Source organism: Lipotes vexillifer, unplaced genomic scaffold (assembly GCF_000442215.2).
Source record: "Lipotes vexillifer unplaced genomic scaffold, Lipotes_vexillifer_v1.1 scaffold837, whole genome shotgun sequence".
In the NCBI taxonomy this organism is placed as follows: Eukaryota; Metazoa; Chordata; class Mammalia; order Artiodactyla; family Lipotidae; genus Lipotes; species Lipotes vexillifer.
The window spans coordinates 1,244,439-1,264,405 of record NW_006775771.1 but is presented as its reverse complement, the minus strand read 5'-3'; the positions used below and the strand labels follow the sequence as shown (position 1 = coordinate 1,264,405).

Here is a 19,967-nt window from a genome sequence, read left to right as displayed (position 1 = left end):
AGCTCCTTTCCCTACCATGCTGCCCCTCCCTAAGTCATCTATTTTATCCTTGCTTTTACCTACAAAATGTGTGAATCAAGTGAGAAAAAAAGTAGAAGATCCTTTAGCCCAAGAGTTGGGACTGAAACTTTTACTACATGGTTCATAATTTTTGGTCCATGTTAGACAACTGTTCAGTGCTTTCAATGATAACAATATTAACTGATGATTCCCTTTCTTGTATTATTATAGGATAAGTTTAGATACAACTCGACTAAACTGATAGCTGTAACAGCTACCACTTTGGACTGCCTACTCCATGCTGTGACTTTGCTAAATTCCTTATATATCATACTGTCTTTAAGCTGCACAAATGCCTGAGAAGTACCAGTTATTCCTACTTTACACAGGAGGAAGCTAAGACTTTAAGAGGGTTAAATAATTTGTCTAAGGTTTCATAGTTTGTAAGTGCCCTCACCCTCTAGCCACACTGTCATTCTTGTTGTTCCTAAATGACCCAGGTGTACTCCTGCTCCTAGGCCTTTGTACTTCCTGCTTCCTGAACCCGGAATGCTTTTCTGCCATATGGCTTGTTCTCTTACTCTTTTGAGGTCTTTACTCAGTGGTCAACCTACCAGATAAACTTTCCTCACCACTGTGTAAAATGGCAGCTGTTTTTCATGGCAGCACCCTTGTCTTTCTTACTCCTTGTTATTTTTCTTTGTATCACTTATTTCCTCCTGACATATATATTTGTACATTAGTTGATCTTCTCACTTCCCCTACAGGAAAGTAAGCTCTATGAGGCAGGGACTTAGTTCACTGTTGTATAGGTGCCTATAGTGGTGCCTGGCATATGACAGGTGTTCAATAAATATTTAAATGAATAAGTGAATGAATTTGTAAATGAATTTGAATTTGACGAGATCAGACGCGTTCAGGGTGGTATGGCCATAGACAATGAATTTGAATTTGAAATGTCTATAGTTTGGATTATGTTTTTTAATTTTGTAGGAAAAGATTTGAAAAAATGTTTCCAGATTTATTGTGCCCAATAATAAATCTATTCTACTTTATTCTTCTGCTATAATGCAGAGGAGAAAAAAGAATTATTCTGTGTAATATCCTAAAATTTACACCTACAAAGTTTTCTTCAAGAGATAAATATTTGCTTTCATTCACTCATTGTTCACTCATCCAATCAAAATTTACCAATCCCTTACAATATGCTAGTCTATGTGTTCAGTGCCAAGGATACAGAATTTAACGAAGATAAAATTCCTGCCCTTACGGCACTTACCAATCTAATTGGAAGAAAAACATTAACTGAATGATAAGCCATGATGAGTGCTGTGAGGGAAAAGTATAAAAAGTGCTATGGAAATGAGTAACATAGGTACCAAACCTGGTGGAGAGTTGGTGATGAATGAAGGCTATGAAGCTTTCACCTGAAAAGATAAAGAGTAGTTAGTTGGGGGAAATAGGTAGTATAGGAAAAGAATATTCCAGAGCAGTGGCTCTAAGAAAGGATCTGTCTTCTCTTTTAGAAAATAAGCTTTATAAGGGCAGGGACAAAATCGAACTTAACCTTGAATCCCTTTACCTAGCACAGTGCTTGGTACATATTAAACAGTCAGCAAGTAAATGCTGAATAAATCATTGAAATGTGAGGAAAAAAAGCAGTCTTTTACCTTCTTCAAAATAAAATCAGCGAGCTATAGGATTAATTATACTGTATTAATCAAAGATGACTTTTGGCTTTCTGGCTTGAGTAGTGTGTTGCTTGCTACTAAGGTGGAATACTCTATAGGCAGAACTTTTGCTAGAAAGGATAGTTTATTCAGTTTTGAATTTACTCATTTTGAGATACCTGAGTGTACACAAAATGGTAGTTTAATTTATGCATCTTGAGCTCAGAAGTAAGGCTTTGGGCTAAAGTTATAAATTTAAACTTCACTGGCATATAGTTGCTAATTGAAGATATGGGAGTGAATGAGATCACCTATGGCGTTAACATATGGAAGTGAGGACCTGATATGCTGGAGCTCTGAGGAACCTCATTGTTAAATGGTTGGGCATGAGAGGATGAGCATACAAAAGAGACTAAGAACATGGGGGCCAGAAATGTAGGAATGTATCTGAGAGACTGTGGCATAATAAAAGACAAAAGCAGAGAAAGCTTCAAGATGAACCAAGTAATCAGTTATGTCAGGTGCTTCAAAGAAATTTGGTAAGACTGAAAGGGCAGTGTTTGTCCACAGAGATCATGAGTATAATGAGAATAGTTTCAGTGGAGATGGAGTGGTTGATGGGGGTTGTGGAGGAAACCCAGTTGCAGCTAGTTGAATAGTGAGGGGGAAAAGTGAATAGATAAAACTTTTCAGAGTTGTCTGTAATATTTATGAATTAACCAATACCTAAGGTTATTTAATAAAGTATGAAAACGGACTTAACTATTTTTTTCATTTTGTCAGTGAAACTACTGTAGATTTGAGAGTAGAATTTCAAATCACTTAACTTTTAAGATCCCATTTTTTGGGGGGAAGAATTAAAAGCACATTAAAATGGATATAAAAGCAATTATACTCCAGTAAAGATGTTTAAAAAAATGGATATAAAAGACTAGAAGGATATATATTTGGAGTCAACAATGATGACTCACTAACTTATCTCTGGGAGGTGAGATGGAGCAAAGCTTTTATTTTTTACTTATCTGTGTTTTTTTTCCTCTAGTGAAGCTGATTTTTTTCCTTGAATGAACCTGATTTTTTTAAAAAAATACATTTTACAAATTTTGTGATTCTGAACAAATAAACTGCTCTATGCCTTATTTTTCCTTTTTTTGGTAAGATTAAAGGATTAGATTGGTAGATTTTTATTATTGTTTCTTTGTTTGTGGCTTTAATGATATTGAGATGCTTAAAACAACAGAATAATATATTTTTGAGGTTAGACATTAAATGTAGACTGGACTTTGTATTGTCAGTATAATGGGACTACTTTTGGCTAATATAGTCAAGGCATTAATAGGTTAAGGGAGCTTTTCTGCATAATATGCCATAATTATAAGTAAAACTTAAGAATTCTTTGCAAGATTCCCAGACTTTAAAATAATTATGCTTGTTTGTCATTGTGTTTTATCAGCTCATTGTGTTCTGTTCAAGCAATCTACGTAGAACAAAATATTAACTTAATTAGTAAGTCGTCTATGTATGAATAGAATTATCTTTGCAAAATAAAATCTGAATTATATCATTTATTATACTTTATTAAACAGATTTTTTGTCAGCTGCCTATTTAAATGCTTTATCTGTTTGAATTTGTGTAATCTATTTTCTTTCTTTTGTTCATGTTTTTAATTGCTAGTGTCCTACTAAAATTAAAATTCCTAGTAATAAACATCGTTTTAATTCCAAAATTATTAAATGTTCAACTTAGATTCTTTTTAAAACTTCTTGAAATATTGTTTGATCTTATATTCTCAAAGAACAATACTAATTTCAGAATTGTGTGTAAAATGGTAAAATAATAAACTGTATAAACTTATAATAAAGCTAAATTATTCATACAGATTATTAAAGATTATTATTAACTGTGAGACTGTTTTATAAGCATTAAGTACAAACTAAGTTAATTCTTCTATTTTTTCTTTTTTTTTTTAATCTTTGCAAATAGCATCAGGAATTTAGTTTCCTCCTCAAAGAAAGGGTATGTCCTCTTGTGATAAAGCTCTTTTCTCCAAATATAAAGTTCAGACAAGGTTCCAGCACTTCATCTTCTCCAGCACCAGTTGAAAAACCATATTTTCCTATCTGCATGCGTTTGCTGAGAGTAGTATCTGTTCTGATTAAGCAATTTTACAGTCTTTTGGTAAGTGCTAATTTTCATATGTGTTTATGTGTGTAATCGCATGAAGTCTCTTCTGACAAGATGATGTATTTAGCTTTTTCACTTCAGTTAAGCAAACTTTTTTTTTCGAGTACCTATAGGTACTCTCTTAGGTACTCAAAAGTTCATTCTTCCCTTATGTTTATGTGGCATTTTTAATGTATGTAAAGAAGAGTCATGGCCTATTATCAGATTTGGTGAATTCTAGCATAAGAAATCAATTTTTACTTTCAGTCTAATATTGTATCTATTTTGCATAAATTTTTGGATGCAGGATATGTTGTGATATTCCAGATCATAATTCTTTCAATGTAATGATTGACTCTTAAATATTTCTCAGAGAAAATGGTATATGATGGTATGTTTCTTTTTAATTTTATGTTAAGTCAAATTCAGCATTTTACCTTAACTTTAATTAACAAAAGTAATTGGTTAGGACTTCCCTGGTGGTGCAGTGGTTGAGAATCTGCCTGCCAATGCGGGGGACACGGGTTCGAGCCCTGGTCTGGGTAGATCCCACATACTGCGGAGCAACTAGGCCCGTGAGCTACAACTACTGAGCCTGCACACCTGGAGCCTGTGCTCCACAACAAGAGAAGCCGTAATAGAGGCCCGTGCGCCGCGATGAAGAGTGGCCCCCGCTTGCCGCAACTAGCGAAAGCCCTCGCACAGAACCGAAGACCCAACACAGCCAAAAATAAAAAAAAAAGTTCTCATCACAAGAAAAAAGAATTTTTTTTTTTTTTGAAAAAAGAAGGCTTCCCTGGTAGCGCAGTGGTTGAGAGTCTGCCGACGCAGGGGACGTGGGTTCATGCCCTGGTCTGGGAAGATCCCACATGCTGTGGAGTAGCTAGGCCCATGAGCCATGGCTGCTGAGCCTGCGTGTCCGGAGCTTGTGCTCCGCAACGGGAGAGGCCACAACAGTGAGAGGCCTGCGTACTGCCAAAAAAAAAAAAAAAAGTAATTGGTTATAGATCATCTATGAAAAGTCAATATGCTACATGTTAGCGATAACCAACAACATAACAAACTATTAGACCGTATAGGTAGTTTATACTAAATTCTATGGAGACTATTTTTAAAAGTGTTTTCCATATTTATGTTATACTTGTCATAGATGTTCTTTTCCTATTCCAAGTCCATTTATGTAAAATGCATTTAGAACTAGTCTTTATAAGCACTGTAGTTATAATTACTTCTGGCCACGTGAGGTATATCTATAATATATTTAATACATTGTTTGGCAATACTGTAGGAAATCAAGTCATTTCAAAATGTGTTGCTAAGAATGAAATTACAACACTCCCTAACACCATACACAAAAATAAACTCCAAATGGATTAAAAACCTAAATGTAAGACCGGACACTATAAAGCTCTTAGGGGAAAACATAGGAAGAACACTCTTTGATGTAAATCACAGCAAGATCTTTTTTGACCTACCTCCTAGAGTAATGAAAATAAAAACAGACAAATAGGACTTAATGAAACTTAAAAGTTTTGCACAGCAAAGGAAACTATAAAGAAGACAAAAAGACAACCTCAGAATGGGAGAAAATATTTGCAAACAAATCAATGGACAGAGGATTAATCTCCCAAATATATAAACAGTTCATGCAGCTCAATATTAAAAAAACAAACAACCCAATCCAAAAATGGGCAGAAGACCTAAATAGACATTTCTCCAAAGAAGACATACACATGGCCATGAGGCACAAGAAAAGCTGCTCAGCACCACTAATTATTAGAGAAATGCAAATCAAGACTACAATGAGGTATTACCTCACACCAGTTAGAATGGGCATCATCAGAAAACCTACAAACAACAAATGCTGGGGAGGGTGTGGAGAAAAGGGAACCCTCTTGCACTATTGGTGGGAATGTAAATTGATACAGCCACTACGGAGAACAGTATGGAGGTTCCTTAAAAAATCTGAAAATAGAATTACCATATGACCCAGCAATCCCACTACTGGGCATATACCCAGAGAAAACCATAATTCAAAAAGACACATGCACCCCAGTGTTCATTACAGCACTATTTACAATAGCCAGGCGATGGAAGCAACCTAAATGCCCATCCACAGACAAATGGATAAAGAAGATGTGGTACATGTATACAATGGAATATTACTCTGCCATAAAAAGGAACAAAATTGGGTCATTTGTAGAGGTGTGGATGGACCTAGAGATTGTCATACAGAGTGAAGTAAGTCAGAAAGAGAAAAACAGATATTGTATATTAATGCACATATGTGGAATCTAGAAAAATGGTACAGATGAACCAGTTTGCAAGGCAGAGATGGAGACACAAACGTAGAGAACAAACGTATGGAGAACAAGGGGGAAAGTGGGGGGGGTGATGGTGGTGGGATGAATTGGGAGATTGGGTTTGACGTATATACGCTAGTATGTATAAAATAGATAACTAATGAGAACCTGCTATATAAGAAAAGCAAAGTTGGGGGCTTCCCTGGTGGCGCAGTGCTTGAGAGTCCGCCTGCCGATGCAGGAGACGCGGGTTCGTGCCCCGTTTCGGGAGGATCCCACATGCCGCGGAGCGGCTGGGCCCGTGAGCCATGGCCATTGAGCCTGCGCGTCCGGAGCCTGTGCTCCGCAAATGGGAGAGGCCACAACAGTGAGAGGCCCGCATAACGCAAGGAAAAAAAAAAAAAAAGAAAAGCAAAGTTAAATTAAAAAAAGAGAATGTGTTGCTATTTAGGGAACTGGAAACTATCAGGGCTTGATGCCAAGGGTTTAAGAGTCTTTTAAAGTTCTTTTTTAAGAAAGGTAGATTAGTTTCTCTAAAGATGGAAAGCTTTTACCTATCAGTTGTTATATTTGTGTTTATTTATAGTCTGTTTCTTTCCACAAAGAAACTTTTAAAAAAATGTACAGCAGAGTGACAAGATGATAGAATAGGAAGCTCCAGGCACTCTACCCCTCGTGGAGACACCAACTTAACAGTATACAGAACAGATTGCCCTTGTGAGAACTCTAGAAACCAGCTTAGAAATTACAGCACCCCAGGCAAGTCCAAGGCCAAGAAAAGGTTCATTAGAGTGGGTAGGAAAACCCATTGCACTTACCCACTGTACCTCGTCCCACTCCTGGCACAGCACAGCATGGTATGATCAAGGGAAATTCCCAACTTATGGCTTCTCCTTCAGGTGGAAAAGAAGGGTGAAATATGCAACCAATGTTCTGACTTTTGGGGGTACTGCCCAAGGGACTGATTTTTGTCTCAGCTGACTCTTGGACACTTAAAAGAAAGGCAGCAACATACTTGGATGCCTGGGGGCCTGCTGAGATCGAAGTCAAGCCCTGTGGCTTGCCACAGCACTAGGGAGATTATAATAACACAGACAGACACCAGGGGAAGCACCAATACCTTGACTTGATACAGCACCACAGACTGCAGTACTACATACAGACACCATGGGGAGCTCCTGATAGAAATCGGCAAACGTCTTTAGCTGGGAAATTACACACATAAGCCCAGAGAGGACACATTGACAGAAAAGGTTTGAGAGCACCCCAAAATCTCTAGCTGGGCTGATTGGTAAAGATCTTTCCCTGTACAAAGCCAGTCCATAAAGACTAAAAGAGTTAGCTGTTTTTTCAAATGCCCAAATTTCAACAGAAAATAAGAAGACATACAAATAAACAGGAAAACATGGCCTAACAAGAGGAGCAAAATAAACCTCCAGAAACTGTCCCTAAAGAAATGGAGATAAATGAGTTACCCAACAAAGAATTCAAAATAACCATCACAAAGATGCTCAGAGAGCTAAAAGAGAACACAAACAACTAGTCAGGAAAATGGTATATGAACAAAATGAGAATATCAACAAAGAGAAACTATAAAAAAGAACCAAACAAATTCTGAAGCTGAAGAATACAGTAACTGAATTGAAAAAATTCACTAGAGGAAATAGACGCAGACTGGATCAAGCAGAAGGAAGAATCAGCAAAGTTGAAGACAGGTTATTTGAAATTATCAAGTCAGAGGAGCAAAAAGAAAAAAGAATGAAGAGACCCTATGGGACACCTCAAGTAGACCAGTATATGCATGTCTAGGAAAAATACACTGTATTTTACTTTCACACTCACAATACCTCTGTAACCAAACGTGGATATTTTTCCCACACTGACCAGTTCTCTGACAGCCAGGTGTCTTACATTTTGATTAAATTCTGACATCTACCAGAGTTAGCACAGGCCCCATAGGTTAAGGGATCAGTCCGCGAGACTGTCCCCTGTTTTAGATGCCAGTCCCAAGTAGTGGATCCCCAGGTTACCAACAACTTCTGTCTAACTTGGCTACAAATTGGAGGTTCTCACGACCCCTTCTTGGGGTTCAGTAACTTGATAAAGTGGCTCACAGAACCCAGGAAAACATTTTACTTACTTTTGCCAATTTATTAGCAAGGATATTTTAAAGGATATCAATGAACAGGCAGATAAAGAGATACATAGGGTGAATTCTGGAAGGGTCCTGAGAGCAGGAGCTTCTGTCCCTGTGAAGCTGGGGTATACCACCCTTCTGTCATGTAAATGTGTTCACTAACCTGGATGTTCCCCAAACTCCATATTTTGGTGATTTTTAGGGAGGTTTCATCATGTAGGCATGATTGATTATTAACTCAATTTCCACCCCTCTTCCCACTCCAGAGAATGGAGGGTGGGGCTGAAAGTACCAAGCTTCTAATCATGGTTTGCTCTTTCTGGTAACTAACCCCTATCCCAGAGTCCATTGAGAGCTGCCTCATTAGAACAAAAGATACTCCTGTTACCTACGAAGTTCCAAGGGATTTAGGAGCTCTGTGTCAGATGCTCCTATCATTCAGGGAATTACAAGGGCTTTAGGAGATATGTGTCAGGAACTGGGGTCAGAAGTCAATTCTTAGAACAAAGGATGCTCCTAGCCACCCCTATTTACAAGGGTTTTAGGAGCTCTCCTAAAATCAGGGGTGGAGACCAACATATATATTTCTTATTATTTCACAATGCATTATGGGAGTCTTAGATGAGGAGGGAAGGGGGCAGAGAGCCTATTTGAACAAGTAACAGCTGAAACTCCCCAAATTTGAAGAAGGAAATGGACATACAAATTCATGAAGCTCAAAGAATTCCAACTGGGATTAATTCAAGAGACCTAAACCGAGACACATTATAATCAAGCTGTCAAAAGTCACAGACAAAATATCTTTAAAGCAGAAAAAGAAAAGTGATTCTTCATGTGCAAGGGAGCTTTCATAAGATTTTCAGCAGACTTCTTAGCAGAAACCTTGCCAGCCAGAAGGGAATGGGGTGATATATTCAAAGTACAGAAAGAAAAAACTGTCAATCAAGAATACTAATCAAAACTTTCCTTCAAAATGAAGGAGAAATGAAGTCTTTCCCAGATGAACAAAAACAGAGAGTTTGTTACCTGTGACTAGGCCGAATATATATCACTTCACTATTTATTCCCTAAGTATTATCAGAGTTATCTTGGGAGGGCTTCTCTCTCTTCCCTCTCTAAAATACATGTTTAACTAGTTAAATTAACATAAGGCTGTAGAAAGAGAAGACATTTCTCCTTTTCCTTTTCATATCCACTAATCAGAAATGGAGAACCCCATCTTTTTTCTGTTCTCCACAGTAATGCAGCATGCTTACATCTTCACCATGACAAATGCAGAATTCACATTTTGTTTCTGTTCCCAAATCAAGAATTACCAACTTAATTATCTTTTATTTTTATAATACTTGGTGCTGAATTGTATCCCTTCAAAATTTATATGTTGAAGCCTTAACCCCCCACTGTGACAGTATTTGGAGATGAGATCTTTGGGAGATAATTAGGTTAGACGAGGTCATGAAGGTAGGGCCCCCATGATAGAATTAGTGACCTTATACAAAGAGGTACTGGAGAGCGTGCTCTCTCTCTCTGTCTGCCATGTGACGACACAGTAGTAAGGCAGCCGCCTGCAAGCCAGAAAAAGAGCCCTCACCAGAACCCAATCATGCTGCCACCCCGATCTCAGACTTGCACCCTCTAGAACTGTGAGAAATAAATTTCTGTTTTCTAAGCCACCCAGTCTATGGTATTTTGTTATGGCAGCTCAAGCAGACTAAGGCATTTGGTTTCTGTTCACCACTTCTGTTATCTAGTGGTTCATCCAGTGACTTTTTCATAGCTACAGAAATCTTATTCTTTAGTAATTTCAGTTTTAGATGAAATTGCTGTTATTGAGTGCATATATTCTGGATACTAACAAGTACTTTACATTCATTTAGACTTTACTACAACCCTATAAATCAGGCCTTCGTATTTCAGTTTACAGCTGAAAAAATGAGGTTCAGGATATTTATGTAGTTTGCCTGAGATCATACAGTTTATAAGCTGCAGAGCTGGGATGTTAAGTAATTCTGTTACACCCCCAAAACCCACACTCTTAACCCCAGTGCATTTTATTCTTCACTGTTTTCTTAGTTCTCATTTCTTCCTCTCTCCAAGGCTGCCAGTGCCAAGTTTCCTGTACTGCTCCTCTACCATTCTCTATATTTTGATCTTAGTCTCCTCGATCTGGGGGGGACAGAATGGGGAGAGATAAAAGCACAGCCAGCTACAGTAAAGATTGAATGTTGCTGTTTGAAGGAAGAGAAAAGCCTGCTTCTATTCTTCACTTATCAATTGGACGTGATGACCAACTGGTGAAACTTCCCTTCATAACAAGGCAGCTCTAGGACTGTGCTGCAAAGATGAATTCTTCAGATATGACGTTAATTCCTCAGTGTTATAATTTGTTACATGGAGACTTGACTCATTAGTGTGGAACAGTTCAGACATTCTAGTTTCTCCAAGGGCAAAAGTTAGAAGTGTGGTTGTTGTGGGGTGAGGTACGTGATTGATGTGGAATTCATCTCTCTTATTTCTCTTGTGTTTTCTATATTTAAACCTGGAAATGATACATCTTAAAGGACATACTAGAGTAGTAATTCTTATACTTTTTGGTTGTAGGACCCCTTTATATGCTTTAAAAATATTGAGGAGCTTTCATTTATGTGGATTATTTCTAATATTATTTACTGTATTAAAAATTAAGTCTGAGATGATACTAAAATCCATTACATGTTAACAGAAAAATTTATTTTCGTGAAAGATACCTGTATTTTCCAAAGGAAAAAAAACATTGTTTTATAGTTTTTGCAAATTTCTTTAATGTCTGACTTAATAGAAGATAGCTGGATTCTCATACCTTCTTCTATTTTCATTATTTTGTGATACGTTGTTTCGGTCAAAGCATACGAAGAAAATCTGTCCTCACAATGATATATAGTTAGAAAAAGCAGAATTATTTTAATGGCATTTTCAGGTAATAGTATATATTCTTCTTCGATCTTATACCAAACTGAACCAGTGACTCTTTCTTAAAGGTGTAGAATATGAAACCATGGTAATGACATTTTTATACTCTGTTACGTTAAAATTCATTGATTCATCTGATGCTTCACTTGTATCCTTTACCCATGCATCATTTATTATGGTTGAGCAAATGTTCCAAATGTTAATACTTTATACAGTACCAAAAATCACACATGTTAATATCAGCAACCATTTATCAGAAGAGTCTTTTGTTTTTTAAAAGCTGTCAAGGTCACAACAGCAGATATAAGTTTTCCAAAATTCTAATTTTTGTTTGAAAGCTTGAATCTTATCATTGACAATAAATACTGTCCAGTTTCCCCAAAAGTGACAGGCTTACTTGGTTAATTTTTGAGAAAATATCTGCAACATACACAAGTCTAAATAGTCATAGTTTGCCATATACTCTTTTAGTTAAAATGGTTCTCATAGGAGAAAAAGAGTGATTAGTTCCGTTCCCAGCTGTGCCTTTCCTTCAGACACAGCCATTGTACTTGGATACACAGCAAAAGTACTTCATGTGTACTTCCTGTTTTGTCACACAGAAAATTACAAAGACATGCACGTATGGGTCAGATTTAATAAAATCAAGAATTGTATTTTATTTGTTATTTGTTATTTTATTTTTGTTCATTGTGATTGTGGTCCTTAGGTGAAATAGACCCTTTTACTTTTCTTAATTGTGTGGGATGGTGAAGAATACAATGACACTAGTACAGTTCGGTGCTACTGCCTTGATTCTTGCTAAAGCACCAGCTGTTTTACCCACCATTGTTTTGAATCATCAGTACAAATGTCAATACATTAAAAATGGCAAGTAATATCTTAGTCTTATTACGAAAATAATGTGATGTTACAGATGTACGAAATGGTCTGAGGGACCACACTTTGGGAACCACTGCACTGGAGAATCAGTGTTCTTCCCCAGTATTCACCAGCTTATCTCTTATTCTATCAAGTAACTCAGGGCAGAGAAGATAACTAATCTTCTGTTAATATATAGAGAGTGATTAGAAGAAATTAGAATGCTCCAGTAATTCAGGTACAGATATATTCTTTCCATGTTATGTCATCTGAGCTAGGTGCTCTTCTGCTCTCTGATACACTTAGGCTCCATGCCCAGATGTCTTTTTTAGGAACATATCTTTAAGGAGTTTACTAAACTTAGTTGTAAGTGGCTAGCATATTTCTCTTCTGCCTTTGACTTACTGCTTTTAAAAAGGAATGAATGGGCTAAATTGATGTGTGCAACTTAATTTTCCACGTCTTTACATATATTTCTCTCACAAAGGATCTTATCACTGACAAATCCACTAGCTTATAAGGTTGTTAGCACTAAACAGCTCCTGAGAAATAGACTCCTGCATTTAAATATTCTACAAGACTTTCTTCATTGTCTCCTAAGCAAACAGTTATCTTATGTACATTATACCTTATCAGACATATATGTGGTATTTCAATGAAAATTTCCACCAGGATGGCTTTGATTCATCTTAACATCAGTTGTCTCTTGACTATTATTTGGTACCAAAGGACTATAGGAATTCAGAAACATTCCTCACCCTTCATGCTAGTATAATGGTGTTCATGGAGTACTTTTGTGCCACAAGAGTTGGACTTGGACCATAGGTACCTGTTTCATATGAGTGCAGCCTCTTGGAGGAAAGGCTTAACTTAGATTCACAATATGCACCTTCCATTGATAGATACCCTTGAGGACAATTCATTGTCCTCAGACACTAGTTCTCTGATCAGAGTTTCACACTTGGCAAGGAGGGAAGAAGCAAGAACAAAGCTTCAGACCTCAGGAGAGAGGCTCTTCTCTTTTACCCAAATCACAAGATTTTAGTGGCTGTAGTATAAAATTGAGTGATTGTTTGCTTTGTACTGTAGTCACTTTTTCATAGGAGAGGAAATGAAAGGAAACTCTTAAAGGCAAGTTTTATAACATTAATAATTCCTTTGGCTGTGATGTACTTGATGTTTCTGAGAGCCTTTATTTTCTGGCTTGCAAACCTAACCAGTGAGCTTCAATTCTGTCACCATTTTAAATTTTACTTTTACTCTAAAGCAATAGTACACATTTTGAAGGACCTACTCATGTTAAAACTCTTCAGTAGATAAAACTGTTGCCCAGTGAGTCACTAGCATGATTCTCTCCTTTTCAGTTCTTTACTAAAAGGGGTAATTTTATTTATAAAAAATAGTAAGCACTGTGCATTTGCATGTCAATTTGTCATGTTTAGGGGATTTTTTTATTCATATTTTTCTCATTTGAGTTCTCAGGAAGGTGCAGGTACTTTTATCCTTTATTTATAAGAAGATTAGCTAGCTTGTTGTCATCTGCAAAGTTGATGGATAAAGAAGCTGAGCCATGTGATTTCTGATCTAGTGCTTTTCCACCATATCAAGTTTTAGGACAGTGACAAAGCTCTGCCTTATGACTTACCCAGTCATAGCAGTCTAAGGATGAAATTGTTTTTAGTTATCCCTCCTACTTTATAATTATGTCCTATTTTTAAGCATCTCCCTAAAAGGCAACTAAAATACCAACTGCTGAGACTTTGGGCTAAAATCCTGAGGGCTCCTCTATTCTCATAATTTCTTGCCTCGCATTATGCTCATTCATTTTGGAGCACCCCCAGCTAAAACGTCCAATAACCTGCTGTCCTTGGTGTGGAAGTATGATTTAGTTTGGCCTAGCGATCACAATGTCAGGTTAATTCTTACCTCCCAGAGGTCCTGCTGTGTCCTCAACAAATATGTAACAGAAACAACCTTTGAATAAACTGGTTACTTTTCATGTGTTCATTTGTTCAGTTATCAGACATTTAATGAATAATGTCAAGAATATGCTTTAAATGTTATTTATTTATAAAGAGCTTGCAAAGGAGATGGATTATCTTAATACCAAAGGTAATAACTAATAGTTAATAATGCAAAACTATGTACCAAGCCTTGTTCTCAGTACTTTACATATCTTACACCTGTCAACTGCTACAGGTTCCTTCTTGTTTTCCTACTAGAAAATATATGCCGAACATTCTTTGGCTTATTGCCTCTGTTTCTTAAGCAGCATAAGAACACATGGAAAAAGTGTTTTGATATTAATGAAGGGTACATGAGTGTACATGATACATGCTGCCTTCCAGGAATGAGGATGGCATGGTGGTGCATAGTGCTTTCTAAAGAATAGGTATAAAAGATTAACCATGTTAGAAGATCATTAGTTTTCATGAGTTTTCGATGATATATTTAGAGAGACACTGATGATTTTTACTGTTATCTTTTCCATATATAACTACTTTTCTCTTCTTTTCTTTTTCTTTTCTTCAATTTCTCTTCTTTTCTTTTTCTCCGCTCCCCATTAAGGATCATAATTTATTTAAAATTAAGAGATCTTGTTGGTTTGTCCATAGGAGTAAGAATAAGAGTATAATTTATAATTCTTAGATTTAAAGGAATATTATTAAAAATGTTGTATTTTTTAGGTAACTGAATGTGAAATATTTCTGTCACTTCTGGTGAAATTTCTGGATGGAGATAAACCACAGTGGCTACGAGCTGTTGCAGTGGAATCAATACACAGACTCTGTGTGCAGCCTCAGCTATTGAGGTAAAACCTCAGCAATATTTTGTTAAATGGATAGGTTAATATTTATGCTAACAGGAAGAACTTAAATATTTATTTCAAATAATAATGATTTCTAAACAAAGAAAATTGTGTATTGTATGTATATGGAGGGGTGTAGGTGTGGGCAAAAAGTGTGGTTAGGGATTGCCATCAATTGAATTTACTGAGTTAATATGGCCAAGATAATTTTTTTAGAACACTGACCTCGTTCTGAACCTTTGTCCAGAGTTAGTAAAATCACTCAGGTGTGATGAAGAAGTTTTAAGTATAGCATTGAGACTGATTTATGAACATTACTTGCTATTAAAAAATGTTAAAAATTTTTAATGAAATATTTTCTCCAGAAACATTTAAAATTATTTTACAGGTCATTTTGTCAGTCCTATGATATGAAGCAGCATTCTACCAAGGTTTTTCGTGATATTGTGAACGCACTGGGATCTTTTATCCAGTCCTTGTTTCTTGTCCCTCCGACTGGAAATCCTGCTACGACAAACCAACCTGGTAAAGGCTTAGTCATATTTTGGTTTTTATATTCTGCCGTAATTTACAATATTCAGTATTCTGAGAGGATATTTACAGAAATCCTGTGACTAGAGAAATTGAGGTTACCTAAATATATACATTTATTTTATAATTTATTATATTTCTTTATAATATTTTAAGTTTTATATATAAATATAAAGATTTACACTTAAAGAATAATTTGATCTCACTGAGGTAACTGTGTTTCTTTCCAGAATATATTTTCTTCTCTGATATACTTTCAGTTCCTCTCATCACATAAGAACAAAAGTTTAGATGCTAATTTTCATTTTAGAAGAATCTTCATTTGGTGCCTCTCTTTAAAGAGTGTGGTTACTACTAAGGTAGTAACTAAGGAGGTCTGTTAGTCATTCTTTTAACAAAACAGGTGAACATGATTTAAGTTTGGAAATCAGTGTATAGCTTCTTGTTCCCTTTAACTTCTTTCTCTTCCATTTTTAACTTTCTGATTAGTGGTCTCTTTTGTCCTTTATTCCCACCTCTGGTAAAAAGTGATTTAACAAAAGGTATGTTACATAGTTTGTCAGTATTTTTACTCATTAGTACCTTTTATATAAAGAAGGAAATGGTGTTTTGGGGAAACAGGGAGACTCTCTAGTAGCCAAAATAGGATTGATAAATTTCATTTATTTGTGCAGTATCCATTCCTATAGCATAATTTAAAAAAAATTGACCAAGTGTTTGAATATTATGGATTTGTAATTAAGTAGTAAATTGGTGTCTTTGCTTGCTTTCCCTTATCTAACAGGAAACAATAATTCAGTTGGCCCTGTCTCGGCACCAGCTAACTCAGGAATGTTGGGGATTGGTGGAGGTGTTACTTTGCTACCAGCATTTGAATATAGGGGAACTTGGATACCTATTCTGACTGTAACAGTACAAGGCAGTGCTAAAGCAACCTAGTAAGTAGTAGTAGCATTATTTTGTAAGGAATGTTATTGTTGGGGGTTATATTTTATACTAAAATGTTTCTCTCTGCATTATATTTAAAATTTTAGACCTACTATTTCTAACATATTTAAGAACTAATTTTCTTTTGTCATATTTTGAGAATTTTATCTAGGACTGGATTTTGTTTGTTTTCTTTTGTACTACTTGAGGACTATTAACAGCATTACAAAACAGAATGTGATTTCTTGACCTAAGGACCTATCCACTTGTTCTGTATGGCTTTTTGATTTAAGTATGTGGCTTGATTTCAGGCCTTGTGGACTTAGGTCTTCTGATACTGAGTTACCTTCAGCAAATTAGTTTCCCTATTTAAAAATCTCAATGTACTCAACTATAAAATGGGAGTAGTGATATATCTACCTTTCAGGATTCTGTATGTGAATAGTTAAGTGTTTGGCTGATCACATTTTTAGGGTTTAACACATGGAACTTTTAGTTTAATTAATTAAAGTGTTTAATGGATTCCACATGTGTTATTTAAAAATTTGTCATTATGGGGCTTCCCTGATGGCGCGGTGGTTGAGAGTCCGCCTGCCGATGCAGGGGACACGGGTTCGTGCCCCGGTCCGGGAAGATCCCACATGCCGCGGAGCAGCTGGGCCCATGAGCCATGGCCACTGAGCTTGCACGTCCGGAGCCTGTGCTCCGTGACGGGAGAGGCCACAGCAGTGAGAGGCCATGTACCGCAAAAAAATTTTTAAAAATTAAATAAGGTGACCATATGTGCGTGGGTTTATCTCTAGGCTTTCTACCCTGTTCCATTGATCTATATTTCTGTTTTTGTACCATACTGTCTTGATTACTGTAGCTTTGTAGTATATTCTGAAGTCAGGGAGCCTGATTCCTCCAGCTCTGTTTTTCTTTCTCAAGATTGCTTTGGCATTTTGGGGTCTTTTGTGTTTCCATACAAATTGTGAAATTTTTTGTTCTAGTTCTGTGAAAAATGCCATTGGTAGTTTGATAGGGATTGCATTGAATCTGTAGATTGCTTTGGGTAGTATAGGCATTTTCACGATGTTGATTCTTCCAATCCAAGAACATGGTATATCTCTCCATCTGTTTGTATCGTCTTTAATTTCTTTCATCAGTGTCTTATAGTTTTCTGCATACAGGTCTTTTATCTCCTTAGGTAGGTTTATTCCTATGTATTTTATTCTTTTTGTTGCAGTGGTAAATGGGAGTGTTTCCTTAATTTCACTTTCACATTTTTCATCATTAGTATATAGGAATGCAAGAGATTTCTATGCATTACTTTTGTATCCTGCTACTTTACCAAATTCATTGATTAGCTCTAGTAGTTTTCTGGTAGCATCTTTAGGATTCTCTATGTATAGCATCATGTCATCTGCAAACAGTGACAGCTTTACTTCTTTCCAATTTGGATTCCTTTTATTTCTTTTTCTTCTCTGATTGCTGTGGCTCAAACTTCCAAAACAATGTTGAATCATAGTGGTGAGAGTGGGCAACCTTTTCTTGTTCCTGATCTTAGTGGAAATGGTTTCAGTTTTTCACCATTGAGGGTGATGTTGGCTGTAGGCTTGTCATATATGGCCTTTATTCAGTTGAGGAAAGTTCTGTCTATGCCTATTTTCTGGAGGGTTTTTATCATAAATGGGTGTTGAATTTTGTCAAAAGCTTTCTCTGCATCTATTGAGATGATCATATGGTTTTTCTCCTTCAATTTGTTAATATGGTGTATCACATTGATTGATTTGCATATACTGAAGAATCCTTGCATTCCTGGGGTAAACCCCACTTGATCATGGTGCATGATCCTTTTAATGTGCTGTTGAATTCTGCTTGCTAGTATTTTGTTGAGGATTTTTGCATCTATATTCATCAGTGATATTGGCCTGTAGTTTTCTTTCTTTGTGACATCTCTGTCTGGTTTTGGTATCGGTGATGGTGGCCTTGCAGAATGAGTTTGGGAGTGTTCTTCCCTCTGCTATATTTTAGAAGTGTTTGAGAAAGATAGGTGTTAGCTTTTCTCTAAATGTTTGATAGAATTCACCTGTGAAGCCATCTGGTCCTGGACTCTTGTTTGTTGGAATATTTTAAATCACAGTCTCAATTTCAGTGCTTGTGGTTGGTCTGTTTATATTTCCTATTTCTTCCTGGTTCAGTCTCAGAAGGTTGTGCTTTTCTAAGAATGTGTCCATTTCTTCCAGGCTGTCCATTTTATTGGCATATAGTTGCTTGTAGTAATCTCTCATGATCCTTTGTGTTTCTGCAATGTCAGTTACTTCTCCTTTTTCATTTCTAATTCTATTGATTTGTGTCTTCTACCTTTTTTTCTTGATGAGTCTGGCTAATGGTTTATCAATTGTGTTTATCTTCTCAATGAACCAGCTTTTAGTTTTATTGATCTTTGCTATTGTTTCCTTCATTTCTTTTTCCTTTATTTCTGATCTGATCTTTATGATTTCTTTCCTTCTGCTAACTTTGGGGGTTCTTTTGTTCTTTTTTCTCTGATTGCTTTAGGTGTAAGGTTTGGTGGTTTATTTGATGTGTTTCTTGTTTCTTGAGGTAGGATTGTATTTCTATAAACTTCCCACTTAGAAGTGCTTTTGCTGCATCCCATAGGTTTTGGATCATCGTGTTTTCATTGTCATTTGTTTCTAGGTATTTTTTGATTTCCTCTTTGATCTCTTCAGTGATATCTTGATTATTTAGTAGTGTATTGTTTAGCCTCCATATGTTTGCTTGTTTTACAGGTTTTTTCCTGTAATTGATATCTAGTTTCATAGCGTTGTGGTCAGAAAAGATACTTGATATGATTTCAGTTTTCTTAAATTTACCAAGGCTTGATTTGTGACCCAAGATAGGATCTGTCCTGGGGAATGTTTCATGAGCACTTGAGAAGAAAGTGTAATATGCTGTTTTTGGATGGCATGTCCTATAAATATCAGTCAAGTTTAGTGTGTCATTTAAAGCTTGTGTTTCCTTATTTATTTTCCTTTTGGATGATCTGTCCATTGGTGAAAGTGGGGTGTTAAAGTCCCCTACTATAATTGTGTTACTGTTGATTTCCTCTTTTATGGCTGTTAGCATCTGCCTTATGTATTGAGGTGCTCCTATGTTGGGTGCATAAATATTTACAATTGTTAAATCTTCTTCTTGGATTGATCCCTTGATCATTATGTAGGGTCCTTCTTTGTCTCTTATAATAGTCTTTATTTTAAAATCTATTTTCTCTGATATGAGAATTGCTACTCTAGCTTTCTTTTGATTTCCATTTGCATGGAATATCTTTTTCCATCCCCTCACTTTCAGTCTGTATGTGTCCCTAGGTCTGAAGTGGGTCTCTTGTAGACAGCATATATATGGGTCTTGTTTTTCAGCCAGTCTGTGTCTTTTGGTTGGAGCATTTAATCCATTTACATTTAAGGTATGTTCCTATTACCATTTTCTTAATTGTTTTGGGTTTGTTATTGTAGGTCTTTTCCTTCTCTTGTGTTTCCTGCCTAGAGAAGTTCCTTTAGCATTTGTTGTGAAGCTGGTTTGGTGGTGCTGAATTCTCTTAGCTTTTGCTTGTGCAAAGACATAATTAAAAGGA

At 36.3% G+C, this 19,967-nt stretch overlaps 1 protein-coding gene across 3 annotated transcripts in view; it reads left to right on the top strand.

Moving 5' to 3' along the window:
- MON2 (MON2 regulator of endosome-to-Golgi trafficking) overlaps positions 1–19,967 on the top strand; it is a 124,343-nt gene that overhangs the window by 33,145 nt on the left and 71,231 nt on the right. For all 3 annotated transcript variants that reach the window (XM_007450187.1, XM_007450188.1, XM_007450189.1), the window contains exons 8-11: positions 3,655–3,849; positions 14,772–14,896; positions 15,282–15,418; positions 16,209–16,362. In XM_007450187.1, the coding sequence (XP_007450249.1) occupies positions 3,655–3,849; positions 14,772–14,896; positions 15,282–15,418; positions 16,209–16,362 (611 nt within the window). The remainder of the gene's footprint in view (positions 1–3,654; positions 3,850–14,771; positions 14,897–15,281; positions 15,419–16,208; positions 16,363–19,967) is intronic.